Source organism: Panthera pardus, unplaced genomic scaffold (genome assembly GCF_024362965.1).
Source record: "Panthera pardus isolate Hobbes unplaced genomic scaffold, ASM2436296v1 HiC_scaffold_20, whole genome shotgun sequence".
NCBI lineage: Eukaryota > Metazoa > Chordata > Mammalia > Carnivora > Felidae > Panthera > Panthera pardus.
This window is the reverse complement of record NW_026526766.1, coordinates 83596268-83620100: the sequence shown is the minus strand read 5'-3', so window position 1 is coordinate 83620100 and position 23833 is coordinate 83596268. Positions and strand designations below refer to the sequence as shown.

Sequence of the window (23833 nt, the reverse complement as noted above, 5' to 3'; positions counted from 1 at the left end):
TGTAGTTGGGAAGTAAGAGTAATCTAAGGCAATAGATAGTTGCTAATATAGTGAGGCTTCTGGAAGTACAACAAATTTGGAGAAGGAAGTGTTTGACATAGGATAGAGTAATTGGGGAAGGCTTAAAAGAGGAAGTGTGAATTAAATGTGAACTGGAATGATGGGATATACATTTCTTATATAGTAAAAACACAGAAGCGGAGATTCCTAGAACTTACATGTGACATGAAGATGGGACTTGAGGGTACCTCTTGGGAAGGCATAAGAAATGAAAAGCTACAGCTCTGTTGGCAGAACCATGTATCAGAGAGGAGTTGGCCAATTATGAAAGATCTTGAAAACCACATGGGATTTTAATCCCTATTTTTAAGAAATGTAATGCATGATATTTCAAAATTAGTCTTCTAGTGAGTTGGTGATCCTACCTGGAATCAGACCCCACCTGCCACAGTCTTATCTGAAAGATATTTCTGGTTTTTCCCCCTTCCCTTTCTGGTTTGGTTGACATTGAGACCGTCTAGTTTGTTGATTTGGGGATTACATAAAATATGAATTTGGGGAAACCAACAGATGTTCGACATGTTTTTCTTGTCAAAGCCATTTTAACCGACCCCCCTACAATTTACCATCATTGTTTTGTAGAAGGAATATTTTTAACATGAAATGTTTTAAAAAAAAAGGCCATCTCAATAAAAATGCCCTTTATGCCAAATAAATTTGGTTTTGTGAAAAACCAGTATCCTAATTTTTGCCATTTGTGAGGGTCTGTGAAAGATTTGTCCCCAAACTGGTGGTGTAATCTGCTCTAGGCTGTCACATTATTGATGCATAAAACATGTTCTAATAAATAGGAAATAGCAAAAGAGAAAGTTTTATGCCTCCTCCCAGCTCCAAATAGATGCCAGGGATCTATCAACAACAACAACAACAACAAAAACCTGTTCACATGGAATGTAGAGAGGCTGTAGAATACATTTAATTAAAGGGAACAATTTTATAAAATGTTAACGAGTTATGTCTTATTTTCAAGGATGATCTTAATGTAGAAGATGAACGGTAACATACTGTGCTTATGTGCTGGTAGTCTTGCATGCTTAGGTCTGTCAACAAATGCAGTGAAATTTATTTTTAAATTGATTAGCTGGCATTGAATTTACAATCATCTGCAGTGTCACACGACGGTTAGCACACACTCAAGGATCAATTCTATTTAGCCCTTCCAAAATGGAACATACTGCTTTTAGTTATGGCATCAATTCTGTTTGCAGTGATGATTTTTCTTTCATGGTAATTTTTAAAATCTCTTGCTTTCTTGGAAGCCAGCACCCAAGCTTGTGATCTTTTCTGCAGAGGACTGAGCATCTGAAACATGCTTTATTTTGGTAGACTCTTACAGTTTTCTTGCTGGATCCTCAATGAAGGGTATCTGTGAGCTGTGAGACCATTTCAGCATGATGTAGAGTCAGGGACCGCATTGAGGTGGTTCAAAATGAAGCTCGTTTTGGAGTTACCTCACCGTCGCACCTGCCAGAGGAGTTTGGGAAATTGCAGTGCTTGGCTGTTGGTCCTGGCGTGGTGCAGTGTTGGGGGGCGCCAGCAGGTGTGTGGAATGCAGGACGCAGAGCCAGGAGAACCTGCCGGCAGGTGTCTGGCGCCGGAGATGCAGTTTCTACTTTCCAGCGCACGGTGGCGCTTAAGTCTCCCCGGCGCTGCTAGCAGTCTCTAAGGCACCTCCGCCGCCACCTGCAGTCTCAACCAAACTCTAGGTGGCGGGATGTGACGGCCCGAGCGTCCAATCGAGCGCCAGGCTTTCGGCTACACTACAGTTCTAGCCAATGGGAGCCGAGGAGAGGCGCGGAGGAGGCGGGCCCCGCGGCATGCCAGGCAGAGGCGCGAGGCCCTCCTCCCGCCTCTCCGCCTACTCCAGCCTCCGCCGCCTCAGCTTCCCGAGCGAGCCCTGCGGCCGCCGGAGCAGCTCCCGCGGCGGAGCAGGAGCCGGATGGTCAGAGGAGCCCGGCAGCCCCAGCAGCCGAGGAGTCGCCTGGCCCCCAGGTGGGGCGGGGGCTCAGTCGAGGTCGGGGTTAGGGATGGCGTGGGGGCGCGGGAGCGGGCCCACGGGCAGCGGCTCGGGGCCGTGAAGCATTCGGGGCTCCGGGAGGGGAGGGGGGTTCAGGCTGAAGGGGGGGTCCGGGGGGCGCCCAGGAGCGGGGGAGCGGGCTGCGCGGCGATCGCATCCTCGAGGCCGGACGAGAGGGGCGTGTGAGGGAAGGGTCGCCGCGGGGTGAGGCTGGGGGCGCCGGGCAGGGAGGGGCAGGGCGTGCGCGCCCTGTGGAAGGGCCGTGGAATGCGGGGGGCGCGGGGCCTGGAGGGGCGGGGCTCAGGGGGGCAGTGCACGCTCGGGAGGGGGTGGGCACGGGAGAGGGGAGGCCGGAGGGGCTTGCGGGGGTGACGAGGCAGACAATGAGTAGGTGGAGGTGGGTGGTTTTGGGGAGCGGGGCTGTGACGAATAGGAGCTGAGAATGGAGTGAGGGACTAGAAGGGAGAGCAGGGTTTGGGCAGAGCAGACATTAGGGGAACTGTGAGTCCCAGGATTGCTTGGTCTTGGTAAATGGGGGAAACAGAGAGCATAAGGCATTTGTAAGGTCAGGTATGAGCCTAGCGAGCCTATGGTCCTAGAGGGTGGTGGTACGTTCAGTTCTTGACTGGCACAGTAGGGCCAGGAGATGTGTTCTTGTATATTACTTTTAGTTACCATCTTATTTGTTTGGTCTGTAGACTGACTGGCACGGTGGAGAAACCACCTCGAAAACGGAAAAGCAGGTAAGGCAAAATGCCTTCCTATTTTGCTTCGTGTTTTTCCATTTGCTTGGCTTCACCTGTGCCATACTGCATAGTTACACACGGTCGGTAGATGAAGTTTTTTATTTAGCTCCTTTCCTTAACGAATATAACTGCATCCAAGGTCTTTCTTTTTGAGGAGTTCAAAGTACTACCCTGTACCATTTGTGTGTATGTATGTAAGATTATATGGGAAAGAGACATGGGTAATTGAGAAATCTTAGTTTTTACTTTATTTTTTTAAGTTTATTTATTTTGAGAGAGAAGAGAGCACACACGTGAACAGGTGAGGGGCAGAGAGAGAGGGAGAGAGAGGATCCCAAGCAGGCTCTGCACTGTCAGCACAGAGCCCCATATGGGGCTCAATCTCACAAACCCATGAGCTGAGCTGAAATCAGGAGTCCCTTGCTTAACTGACTGAGCCCCCCAGGCACTCCCTTAGTTTTTTTCTTTAGCTGTAATTTCAACCTCTCCACCACCTCTGTTTAAAATGCTAATGTTGGGGCGCCTGGGTGGCTTAGTAGGTTAAGCAGCCGACTTCGGCTCAGGTCATGATCTCACGGTCTGTGAGTTCAAGCCCCGTGTCCGGCTCTGTGCTGACAGCTCAGAGCCTGAAGCCTGTTTCAGATTCTGTGTCTCCCTCTCTCTGACCCTCCCCTGTTCATGCTCTGTCTCTCCCTGTCTCAAAAATAAATAAAACGTTAAAAAAAAAATTAAAAAAAAAATGCTAATGTTTGGGGCGCCTGGCTGACTCAGTCTGTAGAGTGTGCTACTCTTGATCTTGGAGTCCTGAGTTCAGGCCCCACCTTAAGCATAGAGCTTACTTATAAAAAATAAATAAAATATATTTAAAAAGTTATTGAGCATCTACTGTGTGCTGAGTATTATGCGCAAGTGCTTTATATGTATTATCTTCTGTAATCTTTTTTTTTAATGTTTATTTTTGAGAGGAAGAGCATGAGTGGGGGAGGGGCAGAAAGAGAGGGAGACAGAGACAGAGGATCTGAAGCAGGTTCAGCGCTGACAGCAGAGATCTCGATGTGGGACCCAAACTCATGAACTACAAGATCATGACCTGAGCCGAAGTCAGATGGTTAACCAACTGAGCCACCCAGGAGCCCCATATCTTCTGTAATCTTGAAACACCCCAAGGAAGTATGTATCATAAGTTATCACTGTTTTGCAGAAGAGGGAACTGAGGCACAGAAAGGCCAAGATCACTCACTCATCTAATAAATGATAGAAACCAGATCTGAATCCAGGCGATCTGGCTCCAGAGCTTAAGCTCTTACCCATTATACTATACTGCCTCTAATAAACATACAATTGAAAATAGATTTTCTTACTGCTTCTTTCTTTTATCATTGTACATAGTATGTAGAGTCTAATAAACAATCAAACCATAGGGAACTAGAAACAGGGGGCTTAAGGAGTCCACAAACAACTGAATTATTCCTTGACTAATGAAGAAGAGCATGCATCCATCCCACAAACTTTTTTGTGTGCATTCCACATGTCAGATACTATGTAGCAGTTCTGTGTGGTCATTAGAAGGGTTCTTTTTCACAGATACAGGCCTAGAGAGAAAATAAGCTACAGTAGTGAGGATGGGACCAGTAGGATGCCTGTCGTAGTTAATACTGGGTAAGTTACTGATGTTAGTACACAGAAAACCTCAACAGTAAGTAGATAATGAAGTAACGGTGGAAATGCTGTCAGTTAAAGTTCCTTTGTCACTCTAGGCCTGTGCTGTTCAATATGGTAGCTATGTGCGGCCATAAAACACTTGAAATGTGGCTCACATTACTGAGGAACTGAATTTTAAATTTTATTATTATCATTTTTAATGTTTATTTATGTTTGAGAGAGAGAGAAAGATTGGGGGAGGGGCAGAGAGAGAGGGAGACAGAATCCAAAGCAGACTCCAGGCTCCGAGCTGTCAGCACAGAGTCTGATGCAGGGCTCAAACTCACAGACTTTGAGATCATAAGCCTTGAGATCAAGTCAGACGCTTAACTGACTGAGCCACTCAGGTGCCCCTGCATTTTAAATTTTATTAATTATAATTAATTTAAATTCAGAAAGTGGTACTTGACCCACTGGAAGGTATGTTTGGAACAATTTGGGTATGGGGATCTACTTTTTCATCTGGAAGTTTTATGAAATCTGTATACAAGTCCCGTATTTCCAGTGAAAATTTAATGTCCGAAACAAGATGTGCTTGAAGTAAAAATGCACATCAGATTTCAGGTGAATATGAAAAAATGAATGTGAAATTTCTTATTTACTAATTTTTGTAGTGATTAGATGATGAAATCATTTTAGGTCTAGTGGGTAAATAAAAGTATTACTAAAATTATTTTCACTTTTTTCTTTAACTTTTTCTAACATGGCTATTCAAAACTTAAAAGCTATATATATGGCTTATATTAAATTTCGTTTGGACAGACTTTAGCTCTCATTACCCCACTTCCAGTCTCTTGGAGTGGCCTCCTGACTGCGTTCTCTACCTTAAATCTGTAATTCATTCATTACAAGTTGATCTTGTAATTCCCCTGTTTAAATCCTTCTGTGGTTCCCCATTGCTTATTGAACATAATTCAGACTTTTGAGCCCAATCATAGAAAGAGACTGCCTTTCTCTTCTCCCTGTCTTCCCAGCCACAGTTGAATACTGTGTCCATGGAAATTCTCAATAATGGATCTATTAAATATCTACTATTAAGTGACTTAACTTTCTGCTGAATCCTGCACTATGAATTAATTGCTGAAGGTAACTCTGTGTTCTGTTTGCCATTCCCAGAACTTATATACTCTCTTTGCTTTGGGTTTTTGCACATGATTTCTCTTTCTCTCTGGATTACTTTCTCCTTGCTCCTTGGCAGGCTCCCTCTAAGACTTAGCTCATATGTCACATCCTGTGTGCAGACTTTCCCAACCTCTCCTTCACCTTATTTGCTCCCATAATAGCTTGTACATACACCTAAGGGTAATGGTTTGGGCTGCATTTGAATCCTAGCTCTGTCAAGTACAAGTTATGAGATCATGTATAAGTTAATAAACCTCCTTGAGCCCCAGTTTCCTCATCTGTATATGGAAATAATAAAAGTTCAAACCAGGGGCTCCTGGCTGGCTCAGTCGGTAGAGCATGCAACTCTTGATCTCTTGATCTCAGGGCTGTGAGTTCAAGCCCCACGTTGGGCATAGAAAAAAAATTTTTTTTAGGGGCGCCTGGGTGGCTCACTCGGTTAAATGTCTGACTTTGGCTCAGGTCATGATCTCATGGTTCGTGGGTTCAGGCCCGTGTTGGGCTCTATGCTGACAGCTCAGAGCCTGGAGTCTGCTTTGGATCCTGTGTCTCCCTCTCTGTCTGTCTCTCCCCCGCTTGTGTTCTTTCTCTGTCTCTCAAACATGAATAGACATTAAAAAAATAAATAAAATACTTAAAGAATAATTAAGAAAGAAATAGTCCAACCTTCAAGGGGTTGTAAAGTGCTTAGTACAGCGCCTGGCACATAGAAAATACACAGTAAATTTTATATGAAAAAGCAGCCATCAAATACCTTTATTTCCCACCCCTTTTCTAAATATATACAGGCTAAAGGATCAAAAATAAGGTATTAAGGTAAAGAAGAAATGAGAAAAGAATAATAAAATTAAACCAGTGGCAAAAAACTGTTTTAAACCAGTGGCAAAGTTGGTATATAGACTAGAAAATACTGCACAGTCACTAAAGGTGGGTTCCATATTTGGCTCTGAGTTTCCTCAAGCAAAGCAAAGAAGAAAATAAAGCTCAACTTCCAGATCCATGGTGTTTATAAAACCAAACACATGTTGTTTAAGAGAAACACAACTTTTTTTGAGTGTTAGTTTGAGAGAAATTTTTCTCAGAGGTCTTCATAGTGGGGACACTGGTTTTGTAAGGGGCAGAATCCCTGTGATAAACATAGTAGTGAGTTTTTAAAGATTGCTTCTTATAATGCTTTAAAAAATTTTTTTTAATGTTTTATTTATTTTTGAGACAGAGGGAGACAGAGCATGAGTGGGGGAGGGGCAGAGAGAGAGGGAGACACAGAATCTGAAGCAGGCTCCAGGCTCTGAGCTGTCAGCACAGAGCCCGACGTAGGGCTCGAGCCCATGAACCGTGAGATCATGACCTGAGCCGAAGTCGGACACTTAACCAACTGAGCCACCCAGGCGGCCCAACTTCTTGTAATGCTTCTTAATCCAGGTTCATATGATGCCAGTGAACATTCTCCAAAGAGCCAAAGCAGTGTTTAAGTATACAGCTCACTGGTGGCTTGCTTGGCTTGGTTTAGAGATAAACAGGGATGAATAAGCTCCAGGGATTCTGTTTATTCCCAGCATCTAGACTTGTGTCTGGCACTTAGAAAACAGTTGGTTGAATTATTGAATGAATGTGTCCTTAAATACTTCTCTATGAATATTAGTTTTTTAATTAAACATTTTTTTTACTTTTATTTTTTTAGTAATCCCTACACCCAACATGGGGCTCGTACTCACGATCCTGAGATCAAGAATCCTGTGCTCTTCTGAGTCAGGCACCCCAAATCTATTTTCTTAATCATACTGAGACATTACTTCCCTTTATCATGATTCTCTCTCATTCATGGTTTAATTTTCTTAGGCTACAATTAGCAGTGATTTCATTTTTGCTCTGAAGGCTCATGGAATGTGTGCTTCTGTATTATTATATATAAAATTTTCATTTTGAAATATAAATATCGATAGATATACCCACAAACAGAGTTTTCAAGAGTGTTAAGGGGCTCTGTGACCAAAAAGCTTGAGAGCTGTATAAGAGAACGTATCATACATAAGAAAGACTAATTTTTCCTTAACTCTTAATTCTTGGGATGCTCTTTTAACACTACGTCCCTCCTAGAGGCACCTTTCCTTCCTTTGGGTGTTTGACATTTAAGGGTCCAGAATTGTTACCACCAGGAGTCCCCAGTGTGGGCTGCCTGAATATTGTTTCTTGCAACTAAGTTTTGATCAACATCAGGCAACAATGAGTTTTATCTTATATTCTCAGTGAAGAATCATGAGAGCTTGTATTTTGCATGTCTGATTAAGGTCAGAGCCTGTGATCAAGTCAGGGTTTTGACCTGAATGGACAGCCAACATAAACCTATGAAGAGATCCTATGGGCAAGACAAGATTTTCCTCAGAAAACAGTCCTGAGATTGCTCTAAAAATAGCAAACAAAATGGCCAGTTAAGGCCCTAAAGATGGATTATAGGGAAAAGATGTAATGGTCATAGCCAGATTTTTTTTTTTTTTTATAGCTGGTGTTATCAGTTGCATACTGTGGTCATAAAAATTCTCAGTATCAAATGAAATGACTTTGTAATGAACACTTCCAGATGAATTAATTGTTGAATTTGGTCTTAAGCGTCCCTTTGAGTTGGACTGCTGTGTAGAGTTGTTGACTATTATACCATATATCCTATTAATGTTTGGAAAACTGTTGCCGAAAGTATCATTTTTATTTTTGGATACTTGCTCTTAAGTCATAGTGACTGAGGTTTGTTTTTTTTTTTTTTTCCCCTTAAGTTTTTATTTAAATTTCAGTTAGTTAACATATAGTGTAATATTAGTTTCAGGCATACAATTTAGTGATTCGACACTTCTGTACATCACCCAGTGCTCACCACCACAAGTTACCCTCCTTAATCCCCGTCATCTGTTTCACCCATCCCCCACCCACATCCCTCCACGTCATCTTTTTTTTTTTTCCTCCTCCACGTCATCTTTTGAGAACATTCCTGGTGTACACCAAACTATAAGGATGTTTTTTTAAAAATTAAGGTAATATGAGATAAGCATTTCATATACTACTGTTACTAATTTCGTCTGTATTTCTTTCCTCACTAAAACTTTTATTTCTTTATCTTAGTTCATCTTTGTATCCCTAGCACTGAGTGGGTGCTCAATAAAACTGTAGCGAAACAATAAATGAATTAGTAGCAAGAAGGAGTTCGTGTAGGATGAGGCTTTAGTGGTTCAAAATACTGTGACACTATTTAAGGACCCTGATAAACTGTACTAGACCAAGAGGAGTTTTAAGATTAGGAAACTTGATCTCTCTGGTTTTGGAAAATTGTGAAAACTTCAACCTGTTGCTTCGTAATGTTTGGGTTATGAGTTAGAGCATCTTCCAGATCCTATTAGGAATAAGACCCATTTGTTTGGATATGATTCATGTTGATTAAAGCTTTACTGTGTGATTTGGGGGGCTTTTTTTTTTTTTTTTTTTTAGTGATTAAAGCAAAGAGATGTAAACATTTTGATGGAATATGTAATTTGTCTGCATTACATTTGTATTCTAAAAACTTTATTTTTTTTAAAGTAATATTTATTTTTAGAGAGAAAACATGTGAGCAGGGGAGGGGCAAAGAGAGAGGGAGAGAGAATCCCAAGCAGACTCTGTGCTGTCAGCGCAGAGCCCCACATGGGGCTCGATCTCACAAACCCAACTGTGAGATCATGACCTGAACCGATATCAAGAGTTGGATGTTTAACCAATTGGGCCACCCAGGTGCCCCTTTAAAAACATTTAAATGCTTTCTAGTCCTGGGTACCAAGGATATAGACATGATTAAGGTTTGGTCCCTGCTGGGTAAATCTCATATAGTAGAGAAGGCAGACTCAAACAATGGGAAAGTGTAATGACTTTGTATGTATACAAAGGGTTTTAGTAATTCTGCATACTGGTAGTCAGGGCACTTTCCACAGACATTTCATCTAAGCCTTGGAGGTTTTCAGGAGGTTACTTTGGTGGTAGTGTGACTATTGAAATGACAGAGTAGACCCTGGATATAGATGGACTAATGCTGAGGACTTAAGTGAGCTGAACTCAGGACCTAAACCAGGTCAGTGTCAGGTATGGAAAGGAAGGTGCTTTTCAGAGTTCTGTGCTGTGGTGTCAATTTTTAGAGATTAAGCAGTGGTTCCCAACAAAGGCAACTTTGCCTCCCGGAGCCATTTGGCAATGCTGGAGACATTCTTGCTTGTTACAACTAAGGGCATCTGGTGGGTAGAGGCCAGAAGTGCTGCTGAACACCCTACAATATATAGAATAGCCTCCCACATTGAAGAATTATCCAGCCCAAATTGTCAGTCATGTTGAAGCTGAGAAATCCTGGATTAGGGTCTAATCTCAGCTCTTCCAAATACTAGCTTTGGGCTCTAGAACAAATTATGGATTTAATCTTTCTGAACCTGAACTTTTACAAAGTGCAGGTATTGACAGTATTTACTTTGTAGGGTTACTAGCCTCCTCTAATAGCATATAGACCATGTGAGTGCAGAGATTTTTGTCTATTTAAAAAATAGATTTAATGGTGTAATGAATGTAAAGTACTTGATAAGTTACCTGACATGTTAAAGATTCAATAAATGATACCTGTTAACTATCATTAGTTTAAATATTTTTATTTTGCCTTTCCTTCTAGCCTTTTTAAGAACATTTTATTGAGGTATTATTTATGTTTTAAAAAAGTATGCCAATTTTAAGTATGCAGTTTGATGACTTTGGACAAGTGTATTCAGCTGTGTAATCGCGATTTTGAACATCACCATTGCTGCCCTCCTGAAACCACTGATCTTTTTTCTCTATTGTTATACCTTTATCTTTTCTGAAATTTCATATAAGTAAATCATTCATTAGATAGTCTTGTGTCCACTTGGTATAACACTGTTGAGATTCATTCATGTTCTTGTTTGTAACTGTAGGTAACTTCTTATTGCTGAGGAACATTCCGTTGTATGATTTTACCACAATTTATTTACGCATTTGCCAGTTGGCAGACATTTGGCTCGTTTCTGGTTTCTAATATGAATACAACTGTTAATGAACATTTGAGTTAAGACTTTGGGCAGATATGTTTTCATTTCTCTTGAGTAAATGCCTATGAGTATACTTGCTGGGTCTTATGGTAAGTGAATGTTTAACTTCTTAAGAAGTTGCCATACTGTTTTCCAAAGTGACGGCACCATTTTGCATTCCTACCAGCAATGTTTGGGATTCCATATGCTCCATATTCTTGCCAATATTTGGTATTGTCTTTCTTTTTCTTTTAAACATCTTTGTCGAGGTATAATGGCATACAGTAAGACTCACATATTTAAAGTGTACAGTTAAAAAGCATTAAAAATTTTTTTTTAATGTTTATTCCTTTTTGAAAGACAGAGAGAGACAGAGCACAAGCAGGGGTGGGGTGGAGAGAGAGGGGGACACAGAATCTGAAGCAGGCTCCAGGCTCTGAGCTGTCAGCACAGAGCCCAACGTGGGGCTTGAACTCACGGACCCGCAAAATCATGACCTGAGCCGAAGTCGGACGCTTAACCGACTGAGCCACCCAGGCTCCCCTAAAAAATGTTTTTTTAATTTAGCCTGAGAGAGAGAGTGTGTGTGTGTGCGCACAATTGGGAGGGGACAGAGAATCCGAAGCAGGCTCTACACTGAGGTCATGACCTGAGCCAAAGTCGGATGCTCAACCCACTGAGCGATCTAGGTACCCCTAAGTTTTGACACATGTGTATACCCTTGAAATCATGTGTATACATGTATATACCTTTAAAACCATCGCCATTGTTTGCTGTTCTAGGGGTGTATGGTGATATATATCATTATGTTTTTAATTTGCCTTTCCCTAATGACTAATCTTGTTGAGTATCTTTTCATGTATTAATTTGCGATTCATAAAACTTCTTCTGAGAGTTTTCTTTTCAAATCTTTTGCCCGTTTTTTAAAAATCAGTTGTTTGTCTATGTATATAGTTAAAAGGGTTCCTTTATGTATTCTGGGAATAAAGTATTTATCAGATCTATGTTGTGCAGATGTTTTTCCCCAGTGTATGGCTTGCCTTTTCCTTTTCTTCACAGTATCTTGAGCTTTTAGCTTGAATAATAGGTTGGATGGGAACATTTTTAATTGAGACAACAGAGACAGGAGCAAGTTTGGAAGGGTAAGATTATGAGTTTATTTTGACCGTATACAGTGTAAAGTGCTTCAGTGAACACTGTCTCTCATCAGGCAGGTGAAAACATGGGTCTGGAGCTGAGAAGGGAGAGAGTAGGGCTTTAGGTATAGACTTGGAAGTCATCAGTAAATACTTAGTTATCCCGGTCATGGAATGGAATAACAGAGGGGGACCACTTCAAGTGAAATGTGAAGAGTAGAGTGTCCTAAAAACAGGCTGTGGAAGTAGACCAGACTGCTTTCTGTCTTTTGGATGTTCTATCTTTGCAGTATTGTCTGTCCTTTGCAGTCTTTCTGTATGTAGTCCTCAAACAAATAGTGTTTATCTCTGGGAGACAGATCTCTGTACTCTGGTGAGAAACTGAGATTCTGGAGGGAGTTATGTTGAAAACGAGATGAACACTTTCCAATTTACACTGAAACACAGGAATGTCCTCTACTTAGAGTGTTTCTGTGTGATAGTGTTTGCCTTAGCAACGTCCCTACAGAAATGCAGTGGTGTTGGTAAAGCTGTTTCTTCCAGCCTGTGTCAGTGAAAACCTAAGGACATAACAACAAAATTCGGTTCTGTAAAAACAGATTCTGCAGGAGCCCAAGGTGGTACAGTCAAAGTGGTCAGCATTTTCATGGTAATACTGTACTCGAGTAAAACCTAGACAGGCTAAAGCAGTGATTATTTATTTATTTATTTATTTATTATTAGTTTTTAAACATTTATTTATTTTTGAGAGACAGAGAGAGACAGAGCATGAGCAGGGGAGGGGGAGAGAGAGAGAGAGAGGGAGACACAGAATCCGAAACAGGCTCCAGGCTCTGAGCTGTTTGTTAGCACAGAGCCCGATGCGGGGCTCGAACTCACGAACTGCGAGACCATGACCTGAGCTGAAGTCAGATGCTCAACCGACTGAGCCACCCAGGCGCCCCAAGCAGTGATTTTTAAGCGTGTTAAAAAAATGAGCCCAAAGGTTCATTGGGACTAATTCGAGGACTCCTCGGAAGGCAGGATGTCAGAAGTAGGCAGAAGAAAGTTAAACAGCCTAGCCTGTAAGGCTCCACTTCTACTTTATATGTGTATGTATATGTATTTTTAATATGGAAAATTTCAGATACAGACAATATCGGAACGCTACAGTGAACTTAAGTTGTTCACCCAGCTTCAATGATTATAAGCTAAATCCCGTTTCATCTGTATACCTTCCTACTCTACCTGAAGCATATGCCATACATAGTTTTCATCTGTAAATGTGTTAGTATGTGTTGTTGAAAGATCAAGGACTCTTTTAAAACACATTACCACAATACTATTGACAATAACTTAAAAATATTCCCTTAGTGTTATCAAATATCTTATCAGTGTTCAGATTTCTACATTTGGCTAATCATTTTTTAAAATATGTGTTTGTTCAAAGATTCAGATCAGGTTTGTAACTTGCAATCTTTTGATTAGCTCTCACATTTATTTACTTAAATTTTATTTTATTTTATTTTTTTATTTGAGAGAGAGAGAGAAGGAGAGAGTGAGCAGGAGAGGGATAGAGAGTCTTCAGGCTGAGCATGGAGCCTGATGTGGGGCTTGATCCCATCACCCCGGGATCATGACTTGAGGTGAAATCAAGAGTCGGATGCTCACCCCACTGAGCCATCCAGGCGCCCTTCACAGTTTTTTAAATCTGTAGTTTTCCCACTCTGTTTTCCCCCATGCTGTTTATTTGTTGAAGGAACCATGTTCATTATTAAGAGTTTCCCACAATCTGAATTAAAAAAAAATTTTTTTTGAACATTTATTTATTATTGAGAGACAGAGACAGACTGTGAGCAGGGGAGGGGCAGAGAGAGAGGGAGACACAGAATCTGAAGCAGGCTCCAGGCTCTGAGCTGTCAGCACAGAGCCCGATGCAGGGCTTGAACCCACGAGCCGCAAGATCATGACCTGAGCCGATGTTGGATGCTCAACCGACTGAGCCACCCAGACTCCCCAAAGCTACTATATACTTTCTATAGGAGAGAATAGCCTAGAAAAAATTGTGGGTAATAGATTACTAATGGAGGGGCACCTGGGTGGCTCAGTCGGTTGAGTGTCCGACTTCAGCTCAGGTCATGATCTCGCAGTCTGTGAATTCAAGCCCCGTGTTGGACTCTGTGCTGACAGCTCGGAACCTGGGGCCTGCTTCGGGTTCTGTGTCTCCCTTGCTTTCTGCCCCTCCCCCACTCATGCTCTGTCTCTCTCTCTCTCTCTCTCTCTCTCTGTCAAAAATAAACATATAAAAAAATTTAAAAATATATATTACTAATGGAAAAATCTTAATGGAGCAACCTGTTCAGAACTTTCTTTATTTTTTTTAATGTTTATTTATTTTTAGAGAGAGAGACAGAGACAGAGACAGAGTGTGAACCAGGGGAGGAGCAGAGAGAGAGGGAGACAAAGAATCTGAAGCAGGCACCAGGCTCTGAGCTGTCAGTACAGAGCCCGACGTGGGGCTTGAACTCAGAACCGTGAGATCATGACCTGAACCAAAGTCGGATGCTTAAGTGACTGAACCACCCAGGCGCCCCTTGTAACTTTTTTTAAAACTACCAAGGTGGATAAGTTAAAAAGATACCCATAAGTTAGTAAGTTAGTTGACCATGTAGTAGATACAAATTACATTTAACAAAATCAGGTAACCAAGAAATGTTACAATATTTTAATTCCTTCAAATGAAATTAAATCCAACCTTGGGACATGTGCTCCCCCCACCCCTAATGCACCAAACTGATGAGAAAAATTCAATCTCAGTGATTAAGAATGGGTATCCATCCCTCCTTAGGGTGGTACAGGAATCTGAGGAACCAGGCAAAGGGTGAAAGGTTCGTTTTCAGTCCATAATGGCTGTGACTGGTAAGCATGTTGTGTAAGAGGATATGGTTCCTTGAAGTTCGGTGGCTCTAACAGTTAGGGCCAACTTTAGGCACACGGATTTTTACTAGGTGTGGGGATTCTGGTGTAGAAGTGTCAGCTTTCCTGGGTACAGCACACACCCACCTCCCTCTGAGGACCTGTCATTTATCTAGAGCCCTGGCAGGAAGTGGGCTTGCAGGCCTCTTCTTTTTGTGGGTCCCAAAGAATTCCTTCCCCTTACCAAACAGTTCACTCCTTTTTTCTTCTCGTTTCTACCTTCGTGCCCTCAAAGGTATTGTAGTTCCCCCCCTCCCCTCAGCATCATCTCCTCAAGGAGCTCACATTTTCAGAAAACAAAAACGAACCTCCCTTGAGGCAAGGACCGTCTTCTTGGGGTCTGGGGAATACAGTGAAAACAAAACGTCCATTGATGTCTTAATAACTATCCAGCTCCTTTTTTTTACGTTCAACAATTCTTTTAGTCTCTGTAGTGGTTTTAAAGACTGTCCACAAATTCTTTGATTCTCCTTTCTTTAAAAGATGGAGCTTAATTCTCCTCTCCTTGAGTGTGGGCTGGACTTTGTGCCATGGAAGTGATGAGACCTCACTTCCCAAATCAGGTCGTCAGGAGACTTTGGTTTGTTTCTTTGCTTCTGTCTCTCATCACTCCCTCTGAAGGAGGCTGGCTGCCATGATGTGAGACAGCCCTGGACAGACAAGAGTCACTTGCCACGTTGTGGGGACAGGCAGTCAATGGCGAGGGCCACATGGTAAGGAAGAGAGACTGCCAGCCACCAACCACATGAGTGAGCTTGGAAAGGGATCCTGAATTAGTTGAGCCTTGAGATGACTACCGCCCTGGCCAAAAGCTTGACTTACTATCCTGGCTTTACAAGGGCTGAGTTATATGAGCCTGTGATTTTTTTTGGCGGGGGAGGGAGGTAGTCTCTTTTCTTTCCACACTGGCTCTATTGTACCCAAGGGATGAATCTCTGGCTAAGTTTTCTCTCCTTCTGGATAGGTCTCTGATGGGCACTGTGTGCCTGTGTGTCTGTATGTGTGTTTTGGAAGCAGCTGTCTTTTGATTAAAGGCATTGCAGGACAGTTTACTTTCAGGCAGTGATGTGTGCCTGTTGTAATAGCTGAATCTCTACCCATTTGCTTTTCTCTTCAGAGTCCCTGGTCTTTTGTCCCACAGATTGGGAGGTAGTCCCATGCTCATGTTCACTCTTATTAAGATAAGAGCCAGAAGGTCGTAGCCCAGTGAAATTCACTTTTCCTCTGCCTGGTATCTGTCACCAGGTTTTGAACTTTTTTCCTACCCCTTCTTGGCTGTCTGGGAAGAGTGGACAGATCACACTTAGGTAAGCTACTGATGGTTAATTTTATGTATCAACTTGACTCGGTCACGGGGTGCCTAGACATTTGGTCAAATATTATTTTGGCTGTGTGTCAGGATGTTTTTGGATGAGAGTAACGTTTGAATTTGTGGACTGAGTAAGGTAGCTTGCCCTCCCCGAGATGGGTTGGCCTCATTCAATCAGTTGAAGACCTGAGAAGAACAAAAAGGCTGGATAAGGGGGAACTTATCCAGTCCTGCCAGACTGCTTGAGTTGGGATATCAGTCTTCTCTTGCCTTTGGACTCAAGCTGAAACCTTGCTCTTCTTGGGTCCCGAGCCTGCTGGCTCTCAGACTGGAACTTATACCATAAACTTTCCTGGTTCTCAGGCTTTCAGACTCCAACCAGTACTACACTGTTGGCTCTCCTGGGTCTCAGCTTGTTGACTGCGGATCTCGGGACTTTTTGGCCTCCATAATTTCATAATCCAGTTATTATCCAGTCTCTCTATGTAGACACACAATTACACATCCTGTTGGTTCTGTTTCTCAGGATAACTCTAGTATATAAGCCTTGTCTTTTTAATTTTTTAAATTTTTATTATTTTTTTAAAGTAGGCTTCACACCCAGCATAGATCCCAATGAGGGGCTTGAACTCACCTGAGATCAAGACCTGAGCTGAGATCAAGAGTCAAACTCTTAACCAACTGAGCCACCCAGGCGCCCCAAGCCTTGTCTTTTTTTATGGCCTTCTTTTGTCTCATCCCTGGTTTGCCAGAGTGCTCCTAAACTTGTCATAGCTTCTGCACAATGAGCTGTGGGTTCTCTTCGTGGATGCAGTCTGCTGTAAATGGCCATCTTCACCACAAGCTCAGCAAAAGAAATGCTTGTGTTTTTGTAAACTTGGCAGTTGTTTTGGAAACATTTCACACTAAGGCTAGGCATCATTCTTTTTTTTTTTTTTTTCTTTTTTAGTATTTTTTTTTAATGTTTATTTTTGAAAGAGAGAGACCGAGTGTGAGTGGGGGAGAGACAGAAAGGGAGACACAGAATCTGAAGCAGGCTCCAGGCTCTGAGCTGTCAGCACAGAGCCCAACGTGGGGCTCAAACCCACGAACTGTGAGATCATGACCTAAGCTGAAGTTGGACATTTAACCAACTGAGCCACCCAGGTGCCCCTGCACATCATTTCTTTATATTCTTATTTTGCAGTTGGGTTTCTTTTTCCAGGCTCTCTCCATATATTCTGTGGGCCTCAGAAGCATATGTACCTGTTTGGCAGTATTCTAGAAGTTCTTCCTGGATGAAGGAACCCATGATGAGAGTGTTCCCACATGATTTCCCAAAAGTGTGCAAAGTGGCAATCAGAACTTTTAAAGTTTTATTTGTTTGTTTGTTTGTTTGTTTGTTTATTTATTTATTTATAAAGTAATCTCTATGCCCAGTGTAGGGCTTGAACTCATGACCCTGAGAACAAGAGTCATATGCTCTTCTGACTGAGCCAGCCAGGTGCCCCAGAATGTTTAAATTATTGTGATAATTTCCAAACTCTAGCATTATCTATATGTTTTTAGAGAACAGCTGCTGAAAATAAAGATTTTAGATTTAGAACAGTTGCCATTAGCCTGTCTTTCCAACAATAGATAAGCAAGTCATTTATCTATTGTGGTGACTCCTGGCTGGTGATGAGAAATTGTCATCAATGAGTAAGAGGATTCTTACTTTTTTATAAAATAGGAATATGCATCTGTATTGTCTTAAACCAGTTTTAAGTTATTAAGATACAAGCTGAAAAGAAGGGGAATGCTCTTCATAATTTATAAGAGAATTATAGAATGGGTACTGGAAAAATTAGTTATTGAATCCAGCCGTAGGCACAGTAGGAGAAATCCTACGTAACATAACAGAAAAGGAAGTCCTTTAAAATTCCTCAGTCTTGGTCTTTTCAGATGTGGCTTACTTACATGTTTACTAGTAATTGATATGTATTTGGTATTTCCTAAGAATTTTATCTAAATTAAATATCTCATGTACCTGCTATTGCATATTTTGTACGCCCTTGTACAAAATACCAATGGCATCTAGTAGAGGTTATAGTGAATTCAAAGTACTTCTATCATTATTGATTTTTCTTAATAATCAGATAATAAAACCACAGCAATTGTCATATAGGTGGCCACAGAATTTTTACTCTTAAAAAGAGGGTCTTATACTTGAAAACATTGGAAACTACTGGATTTAGATATTTTTGGATCTATTTCTAGCTCTGATAGGTGGGAAAGGAACCTTAGCTTAAGGATGGAGTCTGTAAGGGCGTGTGTAAAGAGCATCACAGAACATGCTGGTGAAATCCCCAGGGCTTTGGCTGGTTTCTTAGTCACTCCTTTTTCTTTTTTTTCCCACGTGCCCTAGGGGTTTGATTCATCTTTTTCCCCCAACATTCATTTGGTAATCTCTTGTTCTCTCTGCCCATAAACCCTTCTTTGAAAGAGAATGCAGGTGCCTCAGCTTTTTCCCTTACTTTGTTAACTCTGAAACTATTTGATGCTTTTTCATTAAAAAAAATTCTTTTTAATGTTTATTTTTGAGAGGGAGACAGAGTGTGAGCAGTGGAGGGGCAGAGAGAGAGGGAGACACAGAATATGAAGCAGGCCCCAGGCTCTGAGCTGTCAGCACAGAGCTCAACGTGGGGCTCAAACCCATGAACCATGAGATCATGACTTGAGCTGAAGTTGGACGCTTAACCGACTGAGCCACCCAGGCGCCCCGATGGCTTTTTCATTTTCAGGGGTTTCTACTGCCAGTAACAATAGGCAATGAAATGAATGAATAAAAATTTATGCATTTGAGAATTTAGAGTTTTATTAAAAGCAAGATGTTTGCCAAACCTTCATTGAAGGGTAAATGAATAAAAGCTCAGTTTTCTAGTAGTTGCTAACTAGTACCTAACCATTTTTTCTTCTCTATTGTTTGGCCCTGAAGATAATTACTTGTAGGCCACTGAAGTCATTTCATCACAGAGGAGGAGAAGCTCCAGGTTAGTTTTCAGTCTCTTCACCCCTTACAGGAAAAGTCTACGTAATAGAACCCAAAAAATAGTATTAAAAAAAAATCAATTTCGATATATACGGACACGTAACCTTCCATTGATGTAATAGACTGTATTTTCCAACGATATCTGCAATAGCATCGTTCATTACACATGTTCTACTTACATTGTGACCTTGACGCTCCTCCCATCTAGTGTTGAGATCTGTGTCCCCATCTCTTAATCAGAGCAGGCCTTTGTAACTGCCACCAATAGAGCATGGCTCAGGCAAACCTCTGTGACTTATAGGTTGGGTCATGGAGATGCTGTGTGCTGCTGCCTTCCTTTCTTGGGGTATTCACTTTTGGAACCGAGTTCCCAGGCTGTGCTATGAGGGCTCAAGTGGGAGGCCTGTGTGAGAGAAACCGAAGCTCCTGGCCCTCAGCCCCAGCTGAGCTCCCAGCTGACATCTAGCCTTAGCTCGCCAGCCATGTGAGTGAGCCATTCTAAAAGCAGATCCTAATCCTCCAGATCCCCATCATACTGCCCCTGCGGGTGCCCACTAAGGGCAGAGAAGAGCTGTCCCTGCCAAGCCCTACCCAATTGCAAATTCCCAAGGACAATTAAAGGCTGTTGTTTTAAGCCACTAAGTTAGACAACAGAAGATGACTGAATTGGTATTCCATTTTGCCAAAGCTGAGAGAAGAGACCCTGCATATATAAAACTGCTTCAACTTACAAACAAGATGTGTTTCTACCTTCAGGACCACTGTCTGTATCATAAAAGAAAAAAAAATAGATTCTGTGTCCTGTTCCCTTATAGATTTTTATCTCATAGGCTTTCACTTTCTGTATTTATTAAATTATGTGTCTTTTTTTTAATGTTTATTTTTGAGAAAGAGAGAGAGAGAGGGAGGGAGGGAGGAGGAAGGGCAGAGAGAGGGAGATAGAATCTGAAGCAGGCTCCAGGCTCCGAGCTCTTAACACAGAGCCCTCCTTGGGGCTTGAACTCACAAACTGTGAGATTATGGCCTGAGCCGAAGTCAGATGCTTAGCTGACTGAGCCACCCAGGTACCTTTGGGTCTATTTATTTATTTATTTATTTATTTATTTATTTTAAATTTTTTTTTTAACATTTATTTATTTTTGAGACAGAGAGAGACAGAGCATGAACGGGGGAGGGTCAGAGAGAGAGGGAGACACAGAATCTGAAACAGGCTCCAGGCTCTGAGCAGTCAGCAGAGAGCCCGACGCGGGGCTCGAACTCACATACCGCGAGATCGTGACCTGAGCCGAAGTCGGACGCTTAACCGACTGAGCCACCCAGGCGCCCCACCTCTGGGTCTTTTTAATTAAGAGTAGTACAAAACAGCAAAAATTGGACAGTAATATCCCTGCCCATATAACTCCATTCTTATGTCCTTCTAATATAGAAGGTTGTGTGCATGTTAGTAATGAGCAGTGACTTTAGAATGATTCAGGTGAGGTATGTGACCTTGGAAAGTGACCTCTTCTCTGTAGCACAGTTTCTTAAATAAAATGGTATCTACTTCATAGGGTTGTGGTGAGCCTTCAGTGATACATACATACAAAGTGTTAAGATAGTGCCTGTCACAAAATGTTGGCTCTTCTTACCACTGCTGGTCACTATCACTATTATTGGCATTATTATTTTTAGACAAGGGAGGGGAAGGATAACCAGCAGAAAGGTTGCAATCTGAAATGATGGAGTAAATATTCCTAAGAAGTTAGGGACAGAGGGATGCTCAGAAGTCTAAAAGGACTAAAGAATTAATTGTTTTAGTTTTTTTTTAAGGCTTAAGGCTTCACTTAAGAGGTGAAGACCAGGGGTGCCTGGGTGGCTCTGTTGGTTGAGCATCTGACTCCTGATTTCAGCTCAGGTTGGGATCCCAGGGTCATGGGATCGGGTCATGGGATTGAGATCTGTGTCAGGCTCTCAACTGAGCATGGAGCCCGCTTGGGATTCTCTCTCTTTGCCTCTGCCCCTCTCTGCTACTCTCTCTCTTTCTCTCTCTCTCAAATAAAATTAAAAAAAAAAAATTAATTAAAAAAAAAAAAAAGAAGTGAAGACCAGAAGGACTTCTTTGGGAAAAAAGATTAGGGAGAAAGTGATGAAGAAATTTCAGAATAAGCGTGCTGGTTTTTAGACTTCTATTTTTTTTTAATTTATTTGTTTTTATCATTATTTTTTTTATTTTCAAGAAAGAGAGAAACACTGTGAGTGGGGGAGAGGGGCAGAGAGAGGAAGAGAATCTCAAGCAAGCTCTACATTTAATACTGAGCCCCATGTAGGGCTCTATCCCACAACCCTGAAATCATGACCTGAGCTGCTGAAATCAAGAGTCCGATGCTCAACCGACTGAGCCACCCAGGCACTCCATGAACTTCTTCTTCTTCTTCTTTTTTTTTTTTTTTTTTTTTTTTTTTGCTCCATGGGCTTCTTGATAATGACTGGCATTTATTGATGTATTAGCCAGTGGTTTCTCAAATATGTTTTTTAACAAAGCTTTTAACTTTATTAATGAATACTTTAATGCAATAAAATGTATAGATCTTAGGTATTGAGTTCACTGTTTGTTTTTATCAATTCTTACTTGTTTAGCATTCAGGTTGATTACAGAGTAGAGTTAATGAACTAAATAGGAGGAGGGGTCTGAGAGAGAATTACTTAATTCCCAGGGTGCTGGTTGGTGCTTATAAGCAGTTTGGATTTGTATTTGTTTCTTCATTAGAAGACGGATGGTATTGCTCCCATTTACAAATAGAGAAACTGAGGCTCGGGAAAGTGAAGTGATTTACCCAGAATAACACAACTAGGAAGTGGCTCAGGCAAGACAAACATAGTCTTTGTCTGTCTCTATAATATTTTTACTGTTACAGACTAAAATAGTGATATTGGCTTTTTTTTTTTTTTTTAAGTTTTGGCGGAGATAATTTCCTATGAGGCTTTATTAAAGTCCCATAAGTAAAATGAAAACAGTTCTTTGATATACATGTCTTCTGGTTTCAAATTTCAAACTTCCTCAAGCTTCTAAAACCATTATTTTTTATTTTACCAATTTCTATAATTGACATAGTGTAATTTATCCTCTCTAGTGGTTATTAGGTAAAAGCAGTTGTTTGGGATAATGTAGTGCAACTTTACTTTTAAGTAGTCAAGAAAATAAAGACCATTAAGAATGAAAACAATTCTGTTTCCAGACAGCTCATGCTATTGAGAGAGCTCAAGCATCTCTTAGATAGAATATTTAAAGGCAGAGATGTAAGTGATGTCACTTGATTTTCCTGGATAACAAACAGCCTCATGCCGGAAACTAGATAGTGGACAAGTAATTTGAAATGTTACCGAGTGGAAACATCTTCAGGTGCAGGAATGCAGTCTTTGATTTAGTCAGCATCGTATTCCTGAAGGCCTCACATTTTTCTTTCTTCTCTCATATTTTAGACTGTTTTATCCTTGGCAGCATGTTCTGGTGTGTGTGTGTGTGTGTGTGTGTGTGTGTGTGTGTGTGTGTGTGTTCTACTTGAAAATTGACACTACATAAAGAAATAAATGTAATAGGTGAAGGATAAATGGGAATTGGGCCATTCATTTTCAGAAATTCTTTAAAAATTTTATTTTATGGAAAATGATAGCTCTGAAAATGTAATTAAGACATTTCATGTACAGGCAATCATTTGTTTAACAGGTATTCTAAAAGTATCTAGACATGCTTAGTATTTTTAAAAAATATTCTGAGGCCTTTTAATGGACAATTTACTTGATTGGGATTCTCTTAATATATTGATGGTTTTCTCTTAAATATTGTTGATGGGTTTGACCTTTTAAATTTTTCCTAGTATCTTACAAACTGTTAAACATCTAAGAGTTTTTATTTATAATACAATTTTACTTGTAATAAAAATTTTAAACATCCCAAGTTAAATTCAGTATTTCATATGACAGTCTGCCCTGTGCTCCTGATATCTCTTTCTCTGCTCTACTTTTAATTAAAAAAAAATTTTTTTAATGTTTATTTATTTTGAGACAGAGACAGAGACAGAGACAGAGCATGAGTGGGGGAGGGGCAGAGAGAGAGGGAGACACAGAATCCGAAGCAGGCTCCAGGCTCCGAGCCGTCAGCACAGAGCCCGACATGGGGCTTGAACTCACGAACTATGAGACCATGACCTGAGCCAAAATCAGACACTTAACTGACTGAGCCCCCCAGGCCTCCCTACTTTTAATTTTTTTAATTAAAAAAATGTTGGGCTTTGTGGGTTTTTTTTCATTCATTTAATCTGAGTGTTGCTTTCTGTCTTCTTCCTCTACTAGAATGTAAGCTCTATGAGGGCAGGGCTGTTTCTTTGTAAAGCACAGAAAATGCCTGGAATGCAGTGGGGTTTTAAGAAATATTTTGTTGAATAAATCATGTTTACCTTAATTAATTATTTTAAAATGAAATCTAACATGTATACAAAAAAAGCACATATGACATATGTATACTTTATTAAAAAATTTTTTAATGTTTATTTTTGAGAGAGAGTGAGAGAGAGAGCACAAGACACATGTGTGGGAGGGGCAGAGAGAGGGAGACAGAGGATCCTAAGCGGGCTCTGCACTGACAGCAGAGAGCCTGATGTAGGGCTCAAACCCACAAACCGCGAGAACCGCCCCAACATATATATACTTTAAAGAAGAATAATAAAATTAGTATCTTTGTTCCCACTGTCCAGCTTTA

General features: G+C 41.1%; 1 protein-coding gene across 4 annotated transcripts in view; it reads left to right on the top strand.

The window, feature by feature from the left end:
* The first annotated feature begins 1898 nt into the window (after positions 1 to 1898).
* Positions 1899 to 23833, top strand: part of SCAI (suppressor of cancer cell invasion) — a 152314-nt gene continuing 130379 nt past the window's right edge. For 2 of the 4 annotated variants that reach the window (XR_002072907.2, XR_002072906.2), the window contains exons 1-2: positions 1899 to 2052; positions 2776 to 2820. Coding sequence is in view for 2 of the 4 variants with exons in the window: in XM_019421163.2 (XP_019276708.2) it covers positions 2000 to 2052; positions 2776 to 2820 (98 nt within the window). In the remaining 2 variants the exon portion in view is untranslated. The remainder of the gene's footprint in view (positions 2053 to 2775; positions 2821 to 23833) is intronic. The other 2 variants (XM_019421163.2, XM_019421160.2) reach the window with 2 other exon arrangements.